At 47.1% G+C, this 20,239-nt stretch overlaps 1 protein-coding gene across 1 annotated transcript in view; it reads right to left on the bottom strand.

The window, feature by feature from the left end:
- Positions 1-20,239, bottom strand: part of AQP1 (aquaporin 1 (Colton blood group)) — a 44,276-nt gene that overhangs the window by 8,275 nt on the left and 15,762 nt on the right. The window contains exon 2 of the mRNA XM_053259364.1: positions 50-214. Within this exon, the coding sequence (XP_053115339.1) occupies positions 50-214 (165 nt within the window). The remainder of the gene's footprint in view (positions 1-49; positions 215-20,239) is intronic.

Here is a 20,239-nt window from a genome sequence, read left to right as displayed (position 1 = left end):
GTCTTGGAAATGGAAAACTGCCCTCCCCCAGATGAGAATTTATACTCACAGCAAGAAGATGTCCCAGGGCTACAGAAAGGCCAATGGCCAATGGTGCTGATCCAGAGACATCATTCCTCCTCCGGTCTGTCGTGGCAAGGACACAGAGCACCAGCTGCAACGTGCCAATGATTTCAATGCCAAGGCCTTGTCCTGAGTTGACTCCGGCTGCGAGCTGTGAGGAAACAGGACAGAGAAGAGGAGAAAATTATTTTAGCAAAGTGAAGGAGACCCTTCGTCTGACCATCCCCTATTTGAGACAGAGAATTCCCACACAGCAGCTTTCTCCTCTCTCCAAGACACTCCATAGTGGAGTCAGATGCTGCTGGAATTCCTGCAGTTGCCTGATTTGCTTCTGTGGTTGGGCCGGCCCTGTATACACATGAACTACTGTAGATCAAGCAATGACCTTACCCACTAAACCTTCCATGAAAATTGCTGGTGTCGCATCCCCTGGTTTTACTAGATGTTATTGGGGAGAGGAGAAAGTGGAAGAGATGCAGAGCTGCTGTTTACAATGGCAGTTATAGGAACATAGGAAGAAGCCTGATTCTGAGTCAGACCATTGGTCCATCTAGCTCAGTATTGTTTTCACAGACTGGCAGCAGCTTCTCCAAGGTTTCAGGCAGGAGTCTCTCCCAGCCCCACCTGGAGATGCCAGGGAGTGAAGCTGGGACCTTCAGCATGCAAGCAGATGTTCTACCACTGAGTTACGGCCACATCCCATAAGGGAAACATCTCACTCCAGACAAAGCTCACCCATCCAAATGCAAACCAGGACAGACCCTGCTTAGCAAACAATTCATGCTCGCTACAACAGCTCTTCTACAACAAGCATCTCTTTAGCATCTGAGGGCCATTCACTCATCCCATGTGTTTTGGCTGCCTGACACTAACATGTACCCTGGTCTCATGCTCCAGTGCCTACACATTCAGCTGTATCTGTGCAGAACCCCTTTCATGATAATGCCAAACATGTGGCCTCTCGGGGGATAACAAGTGGCATCAGGGTATAGCTCACAGATGTGGGCCCACTTCCTGCTTGGGGGTTTGAAGTTTAGAACAGCAATTCCCAACTGTGGGTCTCCAGATCCTGTTGGACTACAACTTCCATCATCTGAAGCCACAATGGGCTTCCACCATTGTGACCGGGAATGGTGGGAGTTGTAGTCCAAGAACATGTGAAGTCTCAAAGCTGGGAACCCCTGGTTTATTTTTTAAAAGGTGGCTAAAGGGCCCATGGCTGAGGTGCATCCAGTTATGCATGGTATGGAGAAAGTGGGTACAGACACATTTTTCTCCTTTGCTAAAGGAGACTAGAACCCATGAAACTGGGGGCCATCCTATGAAACTGATTGAGAGGAGATTTCAGATGGACAAAAGGAAATACTTCTTCACACAGTGCATAATTAAACTGTGGAACTCTCTGACACAAGTTGTGGTGATGGCCACCAGCTTAGATGGCTTTAGATGCGGGTCTTACACAGATTGATGGACTACGGATCTATCAATGTTGCTGTTAGTCTTGATGGCCATAGGCTACCTCTAGGTTCAGAAGGAGAATGCCTCTGAAAAACGCAGGGGATCAACTGTAAGACTGGTGGACATGCCTGGTTCCCCCCACATGAGGCATCTGGTGGGCCACTGTGGGAAACAGGATGCTGAAGGAATATTGGTCCGATCCTGCAGGACTCTTCTTGTGTTTTTCTCTTCCTCTAGTACTCCTCTAAGAGCTGTATCTGCTTGTATGAATCGTTGCTTACATCGGCAAAAGAAAAAGGCCTGTCAGCTGCCATAACAACAACACTGCATTAAAACCCAGATTGAGTGATAATATAAAAACCATGAATGCAGCCAACTAGAAATGAAGGGCCAATGTTGTGGCTTGCTTTGCACTGACATATCCTTCTTGGCAGCGTTTGCAAAGGAACGTGTTAATTGGAACCAGAAGCTTGTTCTCTAACATAAAAGGTCACCTGTATCTAAGGGGATAAAAGTCAGCTCCAACCACCTACCCTTCATTCTCAACTTCAGAAACCCTAAATGTTCTTGTCACACTGAGACATTTCTCAGAAATTGCTAGAGAAATGAGCATAGATAGAATAGAGGCTGCCAAATCAATGAACCCTACACACACAGAACACACACTTCCTTTGTCAGTTTTAATGCTTCATTTTCATGTTTCTGAGGCAAAACTATGGATTGGACCGTAATGTGCAAGGGCAGAATTCAGCTCACTCAAAGAACGTGAGCCCTTTGGGGACAGGGTTCCATCTTATTTGTTTCTTATTATTTCTCTGTGTAAACTGCCCTGAGCCATATTTGGAAGGGCGGTTTAGAAATTGAATAAATAAATAAATAAATAATAATAATAATAAAAGATCTCCTAGGGAAGTGTATGGAACCAGTTTTGCAAGATCGGCTCAAATCCAGACCGTATTGGAGCCGACCCAGCCTGGTCCAGTTTGGACACCTAGAGGGATTCCCCTTCACAACTATTGCCGCCGAGCCGGTTCGTGAGCTGGTTCTCTGAACCGGGGGCTGGTCTGGTTTGGATCACCACCACCCTCTTTCGGGCTGTCCAGTTCAAACTTGGATCGCCCAAATCAGGCCAGCTCGATGTCAATCCCGGCTCGAGGTGAGCTGGTTTGCACATTAGGAGCTCCCCGCCCCCTCCTCCACACAGAAGCCCCCCTTGCCTCAACATATCTACTTCCTAGGGATCTCTTGACTTTCGATAGAGGCTTTTTGAGGACACTGGACTGCTGTGCAGTGGAGTGGATAGGAAAGAAACCCTTGAGCGAGTTTCATTTTGCTCATGCAAACTAGGACCCAACCCTATCTTTGCAGCCCACCTCAAGTACCGGCACCACTCCAAGGTGGCAGCCATTTCCCAGGATCTCCAAGTGGGTGTGCCGAGAGCAATTGTGCCTTTTCAGAACAGTCCGCCTGCCCACGGCATGGAACGGGCATTTAAATCCCTTTAAATGTCATGACATGCAAGCCCTTCTTCTGACCATGATTGCACCACCACCCTCATAAAAGCCCCACAACAACAAAAAGTCTCGCACAAGCACAATTTCTGGCAGGGGCGGAATATGAGGGGCACAATTTTTCTGTTACTCTGGGAAGGGAACACGATGATTTCCGAGGAGGGGATATGTATATGAGGGAGGGCACAGGATCCTAGGGTCTGGCCACTGTCACCAGATCCTAGGGTCTGGCGCCCTTGTGATGGATCATCCTGGCAAAGCAGTCCATGGAGACCAAACCACACTCCTGCCTCCCGTGGGGGCGAGCACTCTCATTAGTGTTCAAGTGGTGTAGTCCAGATCCAGGTTCACCATATCCCTGACAACTAGGCTATAAACAGGAGATATGATTGCATGATAACCTTTGAGATCTGGATAAATAAACTCCAGCTCTTGTTGATTTGGCTAGCTCCCCATTACCAGAACTTCAAGCAGGAATGTTGGAAATGAATAGCATATTTTGGATTCAGGACACTTATTTGTTATCTGCCTTTTTTAAAAAAGCAGAAACAGGAAACAGGAAATTAAAGTGGAGAAGGTAAACCAGTGTGCATTCTTTCCTAGTGGCTAGACTTTTTCCCATTAGAAAAATGGATATCAAGTGAGAGAGAAATTGGTTTCCATTGCATGAACATAACAACAATAACAATAATTCTGTTTGCTTGTTACACAAGGTGGTACTCTGGCATGCAATGGTACTTTTTTGCATTATCAAACAGCCTTTGGCTAGGCAGATGGCTCTCTGCCATTCAATTCATTTTATATAAGCTGGAAATGGTGGGTTCCTCACTTTATTCCCCTCACCCCACAACACATGGAAAACTCTACTAAGATTTCAGTCACGCGGGCTGAGACAGACCTAAAGGTTTGCTGTAACACAGCCACACCTGTTCACATTCTGTGTTGCCAAGCTTTCTTCTAAATGGCTTAGTCACGTGACGGCTGGATTACTGTAATGTGCTCTACGTGGGGCTGCCCTTGAAGAATATTCAGAAACTAGTGCAAAATGTGGCAGACAGGATTTTATCTGGAGCTGCCCACTGGGATCACATCACACCCATTTTGAAAGAGCTGCACTGGCTACCAGTTTGTTTCCGGGTCCAATTCAAGGTGTTGGTTTTGACTTTTAAGGCCCTTAACGGTTTTTGGGCCTGGGATACCTGAGGGACCGTCTTCTCCCAAGGGCTGCTGCCCATTTGACGAGGTCATCTGAGGGAGCTCTGCTCTAGATGCCGACAATGAGGGAGGCTCAGTTGTTATGCACATGGGACAGGGTCTTCTCTGTTGCTGCCCCAGACTCCGGAATGCTCTCCTGGTGGCTATTAGCTCCTCAGTCTCCATCACAGGTTTTAGAAAGTGTGTGAAATCTTCGATTTTTATCCAAGCTTTTATATTATTGTCTCTACTGCTGCTTCTTTGTATTTTGTAGTGGTTATCTTATGCTTGTATTTTAAATCTTTTTAGTCAGATCTATGTTTTTACATATTAGCTTAATATTTTAATGATGTAATTTTTACAGTCTTGTTTTAATTTTTGTGTGAGCCACCATGAGATTGTTTTAATGAAAGGTGGTATGCAAATTTAACAATAAAACAATATATAAATAAATAAATGCAGAACCATGGCAATAGGATTGGTCTGGAGGTATGATTCTTGTTTAAGGTGTGAGGGGTTTTGGATTCACATGCTGGAAAGGTTCTGCTCAGGGAGCTCATATTATTATACCTTTCACAAGAGCTCATCACACAGTAGTAGGGCGTATGCTTTGCATGTAGAATGCCTGAATTTCAGACACTAGCATCTCTGCTTCTGGACTATTCCAGGTAGCAGTACTAAGAAAGACCTCTGTCTATGAGATTTGGAGACCCACCATCAGTCTGAGACCCACCACAGTCTCTTGGGCTAGGTGGATCAGTCGTCCAACCTAGTATAAAGAAGCTTCCTATGTTCATATGAAAAATAAGGAGGCTGTTCACCCAACAGAAAACTGGGTAGGACAATTGTGTGTGCTCCCAATTTTTGGTTGTGTGGGTGCAAACAACTAGGTAGGAGGAGGGAGAAGTGATAGTGTGGGAGGCAGGAGCTGGCTAGGACAGCCTTTTCTCCTACCTTGGTTAAATGCTGGGTATGAAAGCTGGGTAGGACGGTGCTGTCCTACCCAGCTCCTGCCTCCCATACAATCACTCCCCCACTTCTCCTACCTAGTAGTTTGCTCCCACACAACCAGAAATTGGGAGTACACACAGCTCCCAAAGCTGGGTAGGACACTTGTCCTACCTAATTCTCGGTTGCATGACCAGCTTCACAATCAAATTGGTATTATTCCCCACTGATATGTTACCTTAAGGCAAGGAGGCAAAAATGCCAGCATTCAGTAGCTACTGATGGCCCAGGGTGGGCCTTCCATGATGCAAGGTGAGATGGCGGCCTAGAGAGACAGCTTTTTTGGGTGCTGGCAGAACTGCAAAATACCCACTGCCTGCCTCCCTCACCATCCACTGCTGCAAAATCCCTCTCATCTATCTGCCTCCCTCACCATCCACCACCATGGGAGCAGCTCTTCCTCGTTTGCCTCAACTCCGTCCCTGTATAAAGGCAGAGGTGGGGGAAGGGAGCAGAAGGAAGTGGACTGGGCCAGTAGACTACTGGTCTAGAGAGTCTCCATGGAAATATTCTCGGCCATCACTCTATTTTCTGGCTAAAAACACTTCCTCCTTCTACTCCTTTCCCCCATTTTTCAAAACCCAGGGCAGGAGTGGAGGAGTGGGATAGAGAATTGGATACACCACTCCATATAAAGTCTGACTAGTGCAGAATAAAGTGCAACTATTACTTCTTGTGCCTTGGAAACCATAGTTTTTTTGCAACTGCATCACAAGCTGAAAACTGCCGGGTTCAGCTTCTAATTGATACCATTCCAAGATCTTTTTGACATGTCCTAGCCAGGTATCGGAGGGCTACAGGCTACCTCCAGCCTCAAAGGCAGGATGCCTCTGAGTACCAGTTGCGGGGGAGCAACAGCAGGAGAGAGGGCATGCCCTCAACTCCTGCCTGTGGCTTCCAGCAGCACCTGGTGGGCCACTGTGCAAAACAGGATGCTGGACTAGATGGGCCTTGGGCCTGATCCAGCAGGTCTGTTCTTATGTTCTTATGTATCCTCCATCTTATACCTTGCCCATGTGTAAATCTTTGTGTTTGTCTCTGTTGAATTTCATTTTATTAGTTCCAGCCTAGTGTTCTATTTTATCAAGGTCCCTTTTGAATGTTATTCCTGTCTTCTGAGGAGTTTGGTATTCATTCCACTTTTGTGTCATCTGCAGATACAATGAGGATTCCCTCCACCACTTCATCTAAGTCACTGATAAAAATGTTGAAAAGTGGCAGGCTCAGAATTACTAAGAATAATTATAGTCCCATCTGTATTATCTCACAGTGGTTAAAAAGAGTAGTTGGATCCTGGTAGAAGACTGTAAATATCTGCATTTCAATGGCTCTTCCATTCAACATTGCCAGCGAGAGCCATTCCATTTGCTCAATTGTCTCATTCAGAGACTTTACCTTTGTCTCTTTCTTGTGTGAATGTTTTCTTGGAGCCAGGGAGAAAGTTTGAGAATAAATCAGGAGGGTTTTAAAACTGTGACCAAAACAGTGTCAACCAACAGGGCTAGCAATAAATCTTGAAATATTTGTTTAGCACTTTTATTTTCTCCCTTGTAGTCACCTTAATTTATTGACTCTATAAAAGCATGGGAAATGCTGTCACAGAATGCTCTGCTCATAGCACCAGAATGAACGTTGCTGCCGAAATCTCACCTACAGCAAAATTCAAAGCAAACCCAGAGGAGGTTCCCAACCAGACCCAAAGATCAAAATATGTTATGATAAGCGTGGTGTCAGGAGCTTTCACACATTGAAGCTCTTCTCATGATCAGTAAGAAGAGCTTCTGCCCGCTCTCCCCACAGATGAGCAACCTCCAAGCCCTGGGCAGCCAGATCAGCCACCCACATGACTGGTAGCTCCGCCATGGAGCCGGTGGGGGCCATGGAGCCAGTGGGGGCTGTGGGGATCAGGGGCTGCCCGGCCCCCGGAGGTTGCAGAATGACCCGCATGAGTACATGGGACATTCTGGAAAGACCCCTGAGGCCGGGAGGCTGGCTGCAGCCTCCCAGCTGGGGGTCTACTCATGTGTCACTGTGCACCATGGCAGCACACAAGCAAAAAAATGTAAGGGGAGGGGGAATTAGGCGGGCTAGCCGCCTTGGAACCGCCGGGCTGTCCCACAAGCCTGGTGGTTCTGACAATCAGTTGAAAGCAGGCTAGGTTCCCTTAGCCCGCTTTCTACTGGTCGTGGGAATAGCTTCATTCTTAAGTGGGATACCAAGAGAGGAGATGGAGCCATAGTCCAGTGGTAGAGCATCGGCTTTGCATGCAGAAGGTCCCGGGTTCAATCTCTAGCAGCATATCCAAGAGACTCATTTACCAAACCCTGGAGAAACCGCTGCTAGTCAGTGTAGACAAGACTGAGCTGGATGGATCAGGTGTTTGACTCAGTATAAAGAAGTTTCCAGTGTTTCTACGAGAGATGAGCAACCTACTAATATATATTTGTTTATTTGCTACATTCACATCCTGCCTCCTCACAAGATAGTGCTCTTTAAAAGTTTTTATACTGTTTTTACATTTATTGTGTTTTCTAACCTTGTACACTGCCTAGAGATGAATATACCAGGTGATATAGAAATATGATTTATTGGTTGATGATAAATAGATAGATAGATAGGAACATGATTGAGCCGGAATCTTCTTAGGAAGAGACAAAATTAGAACATGGCACTGAGGAAGGGCTGGGATATTTAAAGACTGTCTGCTCTGCATATTTATGCCTTTTATGTGGATCGGGGCGAAGGGATGGAGCATTTCCCAGGAGCAAGGTCCAAAAAATTCCATCATGTAATGAGACAGCTAAAGGCAAGCATCTATTGTGGCCAATGGATTGGCTAGCATTGCAAAGAGAGGTGGGGCTGAGAGAGACACCTGCCTGCAACCTTGGAGAACCCGCTGCCAGTCTGTGCTGACAATACTGAACTAGATGGCCAAAGGGTCTGACTCAGTATAAGGTAGCTCCCTATGTTCCTAGGAGTTCCTGTTGAGACTAAGTGCTAGTTGGGCCAATCCTTGCCTAATGTGGCTCATTTCCCAGGCACACCTTTGATAAGTTTTGGCTACCTTTATAGGCCTACCCATTGTAGGAGAAAGGGGCCTGCATATTTCCAGTCATATAGGGGGCTTCTATACTTCTAATCAAAGTCCATGTTAAGATATTGTTCAGAATCAGTGCACAACGTTTGCATCCAGCACGAGTTATTTTAACCCTGTACTATAGCTAGGAAGAAAGGAGAACTGAAACCAGCTCCTGTTAGAACATCTCCAGGCATTCTGGGGAAAAGGGGAAGTACGAGCTGCTGTTCCAGATGCTTGGGAAACAGATGTGATGGGGAATTTCCACTGGGTGCTAGCAATCTAGAATAGCTAGATTGTACAGGGAACTCGAAATATTAAAAAAAAAATGTTCATTGTTTTCAAGTGAGAGTTACTGGAAGAGATTAATATTAAAACTCTGAGGTAATCCTCCTCTCAGCAATACACAAGAACCCAATATATTTTCTTGCAAACATGGCAACAGTAATCAAATCTGAAAACGCATTCTAAACCACGTCTTTGAAAATTCGATGGGCAGTGACTTCATCAAGACCTCCCTTTGAGGAAAAGGACTATAAGAGTCTGAACCGTGGGTTTGGGGGTTGCCTTCACATTATGCCATCACACTGGGTCATCAGATTCACAGCGGGTTTCCAGCTGAGGGCTGTATTCCTGGACTTTAATCAAAGACTGGTGAGATCTCTACTAAACCCTTTAATTGTTCTTAAACTCTTTAAGATAGATCTTTCAACTTAAATAAAACTCATAAACTGTTGTTCTTTGAGTGTGTGCTTCATTTTCTAAGCATTGGGCAAACAGCTGAACACAAACCTGAGATCCATACCTAATCCCTGAACAAGCAAGGCTAACAGGGAATCTTGGGTACACAAGAACATAAGAACAGCCCTGCTGGATCGGGCCCAAGGACCATCTAGTCCAGCATCCTGTTTCACACAGTAGCCCACCAGATGCTGCTGGAAAGCCCACAGGCAGGAGTTGAGGGCATGCCCTCTCTCCTGCTGTTACTCCCCTGCAACTGGTACTCAGAGGCATCCTGCCTTGGAGGCTGGAGGTAGCCCTCCGACTAGGAGCCATTAGTAGGCTAACTACAGCTCTCATCATTCCCAGCCACAATAAATTCAACAACAGCTGTAGTTCAACAACAGCTGGAGGGCCAAGTTTGCCCACCCCTGGTTTAAATAATTCCAGCAGCTGCACAGCACCTAGGGAGAAGGACCCTAGCTAGGGAGAAGAACCCAAGAGGCCCAGTTCTCAAGGGAAACCATAACATGCAAGTAGTATAGAGGTGCTTGTGAATTTTGGAGGGTGGCAAGTTCTATCTCCAGCCTCTGTAAATTGTCCATGTAGACAGTGGTGGATTAACGGAGAGGCAGATCAGGCATTTGCCTACAACAGCAAAATTTGCCCCTCAGATTTTGCCACCTCTCTCTGTGGGCAGCAGCCGCTGCAACAAGGGTGGAGTGGGTGGGGAGAAAGTCCCCCCTTTTACCTTTTAAAAAAAGAGGCAACCTTTTTTGTTGAAGGTAAAAGGGAAGCCTTTTTGTCTATGGGCGGCAAAAAGCTTAATCCGCCCCTGCATGTAGAGCAGATGCTACAGTAACAGCTTGCCCCGTGAGCTGTTGTACAAATATAGAAACTACAGGAGGGTTACCACATTAGGGCCACTGTTTATATAGCAAATAAAGATCCGTCTTCCATATGACAGAGACAGCTGCGATCATTTTGGAAGTGAGGATACACTTGGGGGGAAACAAATGTGTTGCATTCGGTTTGATGGCATTCTGGAAACCAGACTCAGCTACATTAGTAACTGAATAATGGAAGAAAATAATGCTGTCAGGAAATTGGAGCTGGTGTGATCTTAATGGGAGATAATATTGAACCTAGGGAAGCTGGGTGCAAGTCAGCCTCAATAATCTATACACATGCCAGTTCCAAGGTGCTATCACAATGAAAAAACACAGACGTTGAGGTATGCAAATAAAGGGGAGAGGTATGCAGATTCTCAGTGGCTGTGATCATGAGGAAAAGGGAGCAGGTTGAGTGTAGCTCCTACAGCAACGGTGTGCCTGAATGCTCCCCTTTCCTTTCTTTCTGATACTTGAATTACTATCCATTTCCAGTTGGAGGGAGTGGATTAAGGCACTGTATATACTTGGAGAGCACACAGAGAGGTACACAGACAAAGTCAGAATCTGGGGCAAGACTCAGACCTGGCCCAGAAGCATCAGTAGTCAGCCCCGGCAAAGGGGTGCCAGTGGGATTTCTGGTTAGGCAGAGCCATGCTGGAATTTGGGAGGAGAATGTCTCTGTTTCAGTCTTCTCTGTGTTCACCAGCAGGGGCGTAACTAGAATAGGGCAAAGGGAGACAGTTGTCTGGGGGCCCACTGCCTTGGGGGGGGGGCAGAGGCAAGTCACATGACTGACTCCTCCAGCCGCACACCCGCCCGGGCTTCCTTCAGTTGTTTTCATCCTGCGAAATTGATGTGAGTGTTAAGACCTGGAGCTACCAGAACCGCATGTCTTTCTCTAGTACTATTAAATGACTTGCATCGTCCACAATTTACAAAACCTTAAAAAAAAAAAATAGGATGATGTTCCATTGTGGCATATAGGATGTGTGTGTGTCCGTGTATTATATAAATAAATTTTACTATTCTTTTTGTTACCACTATTCAGCCTCATTTAAGATTTCTTTACTTCATGAGCTTCAGTGAGGTGAGCCCATTTTAAAATCTTGTCTCTGGGCCCACTCCAACCTTGCTATGCCCCTGCTCACCAGAAGAGGCAGCAGAACACAGATCTGGACTAGAATAAGGATTGGACTAATTCTGATCCTAATCCTGGTTTCTCTTGATGGGGCGGGAATGTGTACCTGTCTGGAGTGTAACAAACAAAAAACCTCTCCAACCGTAAGTCCCCCAAAGATGCACGAAACAGCCCAGCTCCATAAGAGAAAGGAAGCATTTGTTTGACTGTTTTGAGCTGACCTCGCAGGCTTGTAATAGGCAACAGGTACACTGGGGAAATCAGGGAAAAATTATGGGCTTCAATCAATGCAACTTGACATTTTGAGCACAGAAGATATGACACTACCATACGATCACGTCCCTCTACTTAGTTCTGTCTACACTGGCTGGCAGCAGCTCTTCAGGGTTTCAGGGAGGGGTCTTCCCAAGCCCCACCTACTACTACTACTATTTATATAGTAGGAGAGCTGGTCTTGTGGTAGCAAGCATGACTTGTCCCCATAGCTAAGCAGGGTCTGCCCTGGTTGCATCTGAATGGGAGACTTGATGTGTGAGCACTGCAAGATATTCCCCTTAAGGGATGGAGCCACTCCGGGAAGAGCATCTAGGTTTCAAGTTCCCTCCCTGGCAGCATCACCAAGATTGGGCTGAGAGAGACTCCTGCCTGCAACCTTGGAGAAGCCGCTGCCAGTCTGTGAAGACAATACTGAGCTAGATAGACCAAGGGTCTGACTCAGTATATGGCAGTTTCCTATGTTCCTATGTTCCTATACCACTTTCAACAGAAAGTATGCAAAGCAGTTTACATGGAAAAAGAATAAAAACGAGATGGTTCCCTGTCCCCCTAGGGCTCACAATCTGGAAAAGAAACGCAAAGCAGAAACCACCAACAACCCCTGTAGGGATGCTGTGCTGGGGCCGAAGAGGGCCAGTCGCTCTCCCCCGCTCAATAGAAAGAAAAGCACCACTTTGCCCAGTTAGCAGGAGCAACCCGGAGATGCCAGGGATTAAACCTGAGACCTTCTGCATGCAAAGCCGGTTCTCTACCGCTGAGCACTGATCCAGTCCCATGACTGAAAAAAATCATGATCTGTGCAAGATGAGAGGCCACAGCACAGTGGAAGAGCACATCATTGCATGTAAATGGTGCCGAGATCAATCCCTGGCACTTCCAGTTAAAACAAAAGCTAGGCAAGATCTTTGAGAGCTGCTACCAGACAGGGACCCGCTAGATGGACCAATGGTATATCTTAGACTAGGGATGTGCAGAACGTTTCAATGCGAAATGGGCTGTTTCGAGTGTTTTGAGCTTCAGACAGAACACCCTTTAAATAAAGGGCCTGTTCTGCACTCGGAGCAGAACAACCCTGTTTTGATTGAAACGTTTTGAGGTTCCGAGCACCATTTTGGAGGCCTGTTTTTCCTTTGCTGATTGGTTTTCTGGCACTGGCTTCTGATTGGCTTGTGCTTCTTGGTTGGCTTTTTATTATACAAATCAAGTGTTGTTACGGGCAACTGTGCCCCAATTGGCTGGGGGGGAGGAGGGGGGACACAAAAGGAGGGAATTTCAATTTCAAAATGTATTCAAAGGGACTGGGAGGCAGAGAGAGCCCTTATGCCTCTCTTGAAGAGGCTGTACCAGGAGAGGAGGAAGGGGGGGTTGTTTTTGTGGTTTTCTTTTCTCAGCACTTGAGTAGAATATGCTGTGCTATTGCCGCTATAACTATCTGGTTTTGCTAGATCTCAGATTGACAAAGGCAGGACTTGTGGTGAGAAATGGGCAGTGGCAGCTTTGTATGTGTGTGTACTATTTCTTGGTGATTGCTGTGATGAGCTCTATGTCTGGCCTTGAGACTAATTTGTGCTTCACTCAAGTTCTGGTCTTCTCTGCAATCTACATTGCAAGGTGTACTCAGTCAAAAAGTGTGGCGGAACTTGCTCTAGTTGAGCTTAGGGTTATGCTTGCTGCTAAGTAAAGGTGCTGCTGTGTAGCTGTTACAATGCTAGGAAGTAACATAAGGAGCCGGGTCTCACGATCTGTGAGACCTGGTTTGGGGAAGTGAGCGGGAAGAGTGGGCTAAGCCCGCTCTCCATGCTCACGAGTGGGGAGGGACCCCTGGGCGGCCAGATCGGCCACCCACACGATGGTCAGTCCTGAGCCGCAGCCGGCGAGAGCTGGGGAGCTCAGGGGCCGCGCAGCCCCCAGAAGCCCCAGTATGCACTACGCGAGCGCTCAGGGCATACTGGGGAGACCCCCGAGCCAGGAGGCTGCTTTTAAGCCTTCCGGCCGGGGGTCTACTCATGAGTAGCCGTGGTGCGGAGCCACGCCACAGCTACTCACGGGCAGATAGCCCGGGTTTGCGGAGCACTCAGTCCGCAAACCCGGGCTAAGGGGCGGGCTACAAGAGCGGGTTAGCCGCTCCAGAACCACCAGGCTCGGCTGCGAGCCTGGTGGTTCTGATGACCCGCAAAAATCGGGCTAGGCTTTCCTAGCCCAATTTTTGTGATCGTCAGAATAGCCCCAAGGAGTCATAATTGTGTGTGAGAGAACAACTTGTGCCAACGATGCTACTGAACTGCGGGCACTGCGGCAGGCAGTGGATTCTGGGTCAATGATTCTTTTTTTGGCCATTTTTGGACTGTGTTTGAAATGTGTGTTCTGCGTTCGGAGGGACAGATTCCTTTTTACTGTGTGCTACTGTGGTGTTTTTCAAGGACACACGGTTACAAAATGCATTGCAAAACTTGCGTGCAGTGCACTCTGTGAGTACTGCTTGTTCCAGCCATAGGGAACAAATGGGGAAACTCAAAACACCCCATTGGTCCCCATGGGTAGGTCCTAGGGACACCAGAGTGGGCTGGGTGGTAGGCCATCATGGGTGCTACATATCACCCAACCAGTGTTCCCTGTAACAGGGATTCTCAGCTGTTGTTGCCTACAACTCCCATAATCCCCAACCAAAGGCCATTGCAGCTAGGGATAATGCGAGTTGTAGGCAATAACAGCTGGGAATCTATGTTAGAGGGAACACTGCACCCACAAAAGAAATGGGCAAGTGGCCGATTTAGAACAAAATGTTAACCTTTCCCCCCAAATGGGTTTTGGGAAAAGATTAAAAAATTGTTAAAAATTGCCTGCTTGCCCATTTTGTGGGTTGTGTGGTAGGTAGCACCCATCATATCCTACCACCCAACCCACTTTGGTGTCCCTAGGAGCTACCCATGGGGAACAATGGGGTATTTCGGTTTTCCCCATTGTTCCCTATGGCCAAAACAATCAAAATGTTTTGAGTTTGTTCCGTCGGACCAGTTGTTTTGACAAAACATTTCATCCATTTGCATTTCATTTCAAGCTTGAAACAGAACAGAACATCCATTTTGTACACATCCCTATCTTATACTAAAGCAGCTTCATATGAAAGTTTACATCCTGTATTCTACCATAGAAAAACCACAGGGCTCTGTGATCACCAGGAGTCGACACCAACTCAAGGGTGCACTTTACCTTTTATTGTTAGTATTGTAATTTAGTTTGGATGGGTTAATATTAATCTAACAGTTTATTTTTCAATTATTTAATTTTCAAATTCAGTTGGAATTTGTAAAAAGTAAAAAAATAGAAAAAAATACAGTAACAATTTAAAAAAATAAATTCTCCTCGATGGAGAATTTGATTTAAAAAACAAGAATGAGGCATTACTAAAATAGCCTCTTAACCAGTGAACAACATTTGTTAAAGAGCAAAGAATAATAGGTCACCACTTTAACCACTGTTGGGAGAATAAATGTCATGACCAATGACACATCAGGGTGGGGCAGGCAGAGAAATGAAGAATAACGTATTTGGGAAAGCTGTATATGGAAGAGCACCATCAATCAAAATTAACACTCTTGTTGTTTATGCCCATTTTGTCATGGTACCCTAAATGACCACAACTGCGTGTGCCATCCGAAAGATGGATTTCATCTTGCTACATAAACAATGTTCCTAACATAGCAACGCTACTGCAGTTACCAAACCTGTTATTTTCCTCTGCTCTGCATTGCATTAAAGCCATTATCTGTTACCAGCCTTCTGTGGCTCATACTGTTCTACTGAGAAATAGATCTCCAACAAAAGAACCCATCACCCAGGTTCTGCACAAACATTCAGAAGATGTCTTAAGGCTAGTTCTCCCTGAGCTGATGCAGCCATGTCTGGGTGGCACATTTTATTTTCTCTTGGGGGTAGCTTTTCCATATTATTCCTTCCCCCCTTTCATTTCATCTCCCCGCCTCCACACACACACAACGTCATTTGAAGCATCCAGAAAAGTCTAACTGGCCAATTGGAAGAGAGACCTTGACAGAGGAGCCAGCAGGTAACCTTTCTCTATTTAAAAAGTTGGCCCTGCTTAGCAATTTGAAAGTGCCAAAGCTTTGCATTTTTCGTTGTCCCTACTTTTAGCAGCTGATCCAAATCCAAAGGCATTTTCAATGAACTCTATGAGCTTTGGATAAACCCTATTTAATAAAGTCACTCCCATGGTAAGTCTGGCACTATGCAAACCATAGCAAGCAAGGACTTTAAAAGACGTCAACACCTTTCCCGTGGCCCTCTCATCGTTTCTGGCAAATGTTGCTAAGTGTGTGGTGCTTTCGTGAACAGTCTCAAGGGCCTAATTGCAATCTGGAAGGTCAGGCTTCCCTTTGGAAAATGGAGCTGCCAGTTATATTGCCTTGGAGGTACTGTACTTACTCTGGACTCCAGCTTTATGGGGGCTGGGAGAGGTCAACCACTGCTAAGGGAAATACACTCTATACATGCTCAGAAACACGTTTCTTTTATCATTAGATCACTCCAGGGTGCGGGTCCTCATCTTAAGAGCGGGTTCTAGGACCCAGTCCTATTTGGCCTGTTTTAAATGAATGACATCCTGCAGTGACTCGCTGAAATGATTTCAATGTTAAATTTATAACATGCCATGTTCTCAACAACAGCAACAAAACATGATGCTACCTATGATACTCAGACAGGGAGGCGCTTCACATGATCCATTGGGAGCTTTGGGGTTTGGGGGAAGGGGAGCACCTCCATGCAGTGCCCTGGCCCCCTGAACCCCAAGAAGGTACCCCTCCCCTCTCCCCCCCCACCCTGAGTGCCAGCTGTGGCTGCAAGCAGCCGTGGCTGATATATGATCCAAAAAACAAGTTTAATGGAGCACTCCGTTAACTTCATTTAAGGGGAGGGGTTGTTAGGCGGGCTAGCCACCAGAGAACCACCAGGCTCGCCTGTGAGCCCGGTGGTTCCCACGACTGATCAAAACCGGGCTGGGCTCCATTAGCAGGCCGTAACGGAGCAGGCCGCCTGGAGCAGACTGCTACTTGTGTGTGGGGAGAGTGGGCTAAGCCCAGTCTCCCCGCAAACCCTCCCCAGGCTCTTCTCACTAATCGTGAGAAGAGCCTCGGCATCTTTTAAAGCACGTCTGAATAGGATTCTGCAAACTGGGGGTATGCAGAGAAGCCCCTTGAGAAATGTTGCAGGCCTTGCAGAAACTTGTTTGCTTGGCTTCCCTTGAACCTTTTCAGATGTTTCCCCTTGCGAGGAACCCTGAAATTCATTTCAAAGTTTACTTTCCTGCTGCCCGAAATCTCAGTGCCAAATTATAAAAGCATACAATAAACCAAGACAAACAGACATATCAATGACATCCACATGTTGGCATTGAGACTGGCAGGCAAAAATTGAGAACCTCATTGGATCTCAGAAACAGAGAAGAACACTGGTGGCTTGGGAGCGGCCACAGCTCAATGGCAGGGCTTACGGTTTTCGTGCAGAAAAAGGTTCAGTCAAACCTCCAATCCAAGTTCAATCTCCAGTTAAAAGGGGAAAGGTACATGGAGGGGAAAGAGCCAGGAAAGACCTCTGCTGCTGAGACCCTGAAGAGCTGCTACCAACTTGGGCTAGACAACTTGGGCTAGATGCCAGTGCACCTGGCCCCAAAATAAGGCTAGGTGGTTATCATGCCAGCCTCAAAGGAAAAGGCATGCCTCACAAACCCAAATTCTTCTCTGGCTCAAATTGAAATCTGATGTTAAAAGCCTTTGGGAAGACATTCCTGAAGAGGCACTGAGACTTCTCATTCTGGTGCACTAGCAGTGTGCACGAGAAGGGAGGGAGGCCAAGATCTCCCTCCTCTCTTCTCATGCTGCCCCAGCCCAATAAATTTAGGGAAAGGGGTTGAGGGACCAGGGTGACAATAAGGCTATTCACACATGTGGAAGAAACCCTTCCCCTGTGTGGATCCCGGCAGCTAGCCCACCTAATTGCCCCCCCCATTTTTTCCGCAAACCCCGTTTTGGTGATCATGAGTCGCTGCACTGCCATGCTGCACCGACTCACAAGTAGACCCCTGACCAGGAGGCTGCAGCAAGTCCCCTGGCCTTGGGAGTCTCTCCAGAATGCCACATGCATTCACGTGGGGCATCCTAGGATTTCTGGGGGCTAGCCACTCATGTGCGGGGAGAGCGGGCTTGACCCTCTATCCCCACCAAACCCTATTAGGCTCAACACACTGATCGTGTGTAGAGCATCTCTGTGTGTGTGTGTGTGTGTGTGTGTGCATGTAAATTTAAATTGGCTTTTTAAAAAAGCAGAGCTATTTGCAGAGGGAGTTGGAAATACTGTAGCTCCACTTATTTCCCAGCCAATCTGTAGGGGTGGGATCGCAGCCATCTCTACAGGCAATAAAGAGCTATGTGGACCAGTGGTCTGACTCAGTGTAAAGTGGTTGTGTGATCTGCCATTGTTTTATTTGGGATTCTTTTAAATGCAGGTGACGGTGGGAAGGGAAGAGATAACAAACTCTAATAAAAAGTGCAGTGCGTCTCATATTGCAGTTTAGAATAAAGAAAGGTCACAGGCTTTAGCAGATTGTGGACTGCAGGAGTAGCTCAGCAGAGCATGGCAAACCACTAAACTTTGCACCCAAAGGATCCATGCATCTTCTTGATCATTCACCACAAACCCACACATCTGGGCCAAAGCAGAGTACATTTGCCAAAACAAAACAAACATGAAGCAAGTGCCAATGGATTCACAGAGCTTTTTCACCATTCACAAACTAACTGGGACATAACACATGTCCCACGCTCCACAGTTCAAACACAAAACCAAATGGGACACAAAGTGCATTCATAAGGGTTCTGTGTGTTAAAACCACCACACATGCCTCTAGTTTCACAGTTCTCGTGCAGACCTTTTGGTTCACAAACCAACTTCAGCATAGTGAATTTGTTTCAATAATTTTTTTTTAATTCGGATGTAACAGTTTGTTCCACTTTCACCAGATATGGAGGCTCTTCTCACGATTAGTGAGAAGAACCTCTAGGGGGTTTGCACATGAGCAGGGTGGCAGCCCACAGACGAGCAGGGTGGCAGCCCTGGGCAGCAGGATTGGTCGCCTACATGACTGCCGGCACCGTTATGGAGCCGGCGGGGGCTGGGAGGATCAGGGGCCGTGTAGCCCCCGGAAGCTCCAGTATGCCCTGTGAGAGTGCGCAGGGCATACTGGAGAGACCCCCGAGCTGGGAGGCTGCTTCTAAGCCTCCCAGTCGGGGGTCTACTCGTGAGTTGCTGTGGTGCAGAGCTGTGCCACGGCAACTCATGATTAGAAAAACTGGGTTTGCAGAGCGAGTGCTCTGCAACCCTGGTTTAAGGGGAGGGGAAGTTTGGTGGGTTAACCGCCTGGAAGCCACCGGGCTTGCCTGCAAGCCCAGTGGCTCCCATGAGCAGGCGAAATCAGACTAGGTTCCCCTAGCCCGATTTTGCCTGATCGTGGGAATAGCCCCATGAAGTACTTTATGGTCGGAGATAACACTTCCTGGCAGCTTTACTGCACTAGGGGAAAATTCATTAAAAATCACAAGATTGACCAATTTCCTTGATACAGAGATACATAGGGAGGAGAACTGGTCTTATGGTATCAAACATGCATGTCCCCTTTGCTAAGCGGGGTCCCCCCTGGATTGCATTCGAATGGGAGACTACATGTGTGACCACTGTAAGATATTCCCCTCAGGGGATGGGGCTGCTCTGGGAAGAGCATCTGCCTGCTTGCATGCAGACGGTTCCAAGTTCCCTCCCGGGCAGCATCTCCAAGATAGGGCTGACAGAGACTTCTGGCTGAAATCTTGGAGAAGCCGCTGCCAGTCTGTAGAGACAGTACTGAGCTAGATGGACCAATGGCCTGACTCAGTAGAAGGCAGCTTCCTGTGTTCAATAGATTCATAGAGTCCTGCCCTCCTGAACTACATGCTTGCCCAGTTTCAGAACTCTAAGCCCAGCCGTTCTGGAAATGGAAAGGGTTGGGCAAAGGGGATGCATGTTGCACTTTTTAATGAAGGACAAGCCATTCCAGAACTATAAAGGGAACCCTCTTTTCCCTTGGGGTAAATCATGGGGTCCTCTAGGAGAGTGGCCACACAGACCTGGGCCCTCAGGTCCATGCCTAATGGTGCCCCTGGCCATCACTCAGCTGACAGGCCCCCTCTCCCACAGGGGCCCGGGGACATTTGTAATTCCCACCCAACTTTGTTCAAGTATAGCTATGTCCCTGCTGCAAACTGAGGCCAAGATGAGTCTCTCAGGGAAACCTATTCTATAATCTACCTGTGTCCATTGCTAAGATGTAGGGTTGCCACCTTCCTTTTCTGACAGAGTTCTTGTACCTTTAACAGCTGTCTGACATACAGACATTCCAGTACAACCTTTCCCATTGTGCTGTCTCTACAAGGAGAATGGTCAGTTGCCGAATGTATGCCCATCGGTCATCAGTTAAGGGCACAGGAGTTGCATCAAAACCACAAGGCCACCCTACTGAAAACAGCTTGATGTGCTGCTCCCCATGCCCCCCCCCCGCAATACAAATCTTCCAATTATGGTGATTGTCACCAGGGCATCCTGCAAGACTAGACTTCCTGCTGTATGTTGATAGGCAAAAAGAAGATAAACCATTTCCTCAGTGCCTTTATTCTTCATGCCCTCTTTAGTCTTTGGCACTTAGCCCCCTGCTTCTCAAATCACCCCAAACCTCACTGTGTCACAAAGCCCTCACCCTTCCCTCAGACTAAGGTGAGGTTTGCCCCCATTACCAGCACTCTTTCTCTTCCCTCCATGGCCAATAGCAACATGCCCTGGATGTCCTTTCCTCCTCAGA

The sequence above is a fragment of the Hemicordylus capensis genome, chromosome 6 (assembly GCF_027244095.1).
Source record: "Hemicordylus capensis ecotype Gifberg chromosome 6, rHemCap1.1.pri, whole genome shotgun sequence".
Lineage (NCBI taxonomy): Eukaryota > Metazoa > Chordata > Lepidosauria > Squamata > Cordylidae > Hemicordylus > Hemicordylus capensis.
Note: the sequence above shows the minus strand (reverse complement) of the source record. Positions and strands in the feature narration are given on the sequence as shown.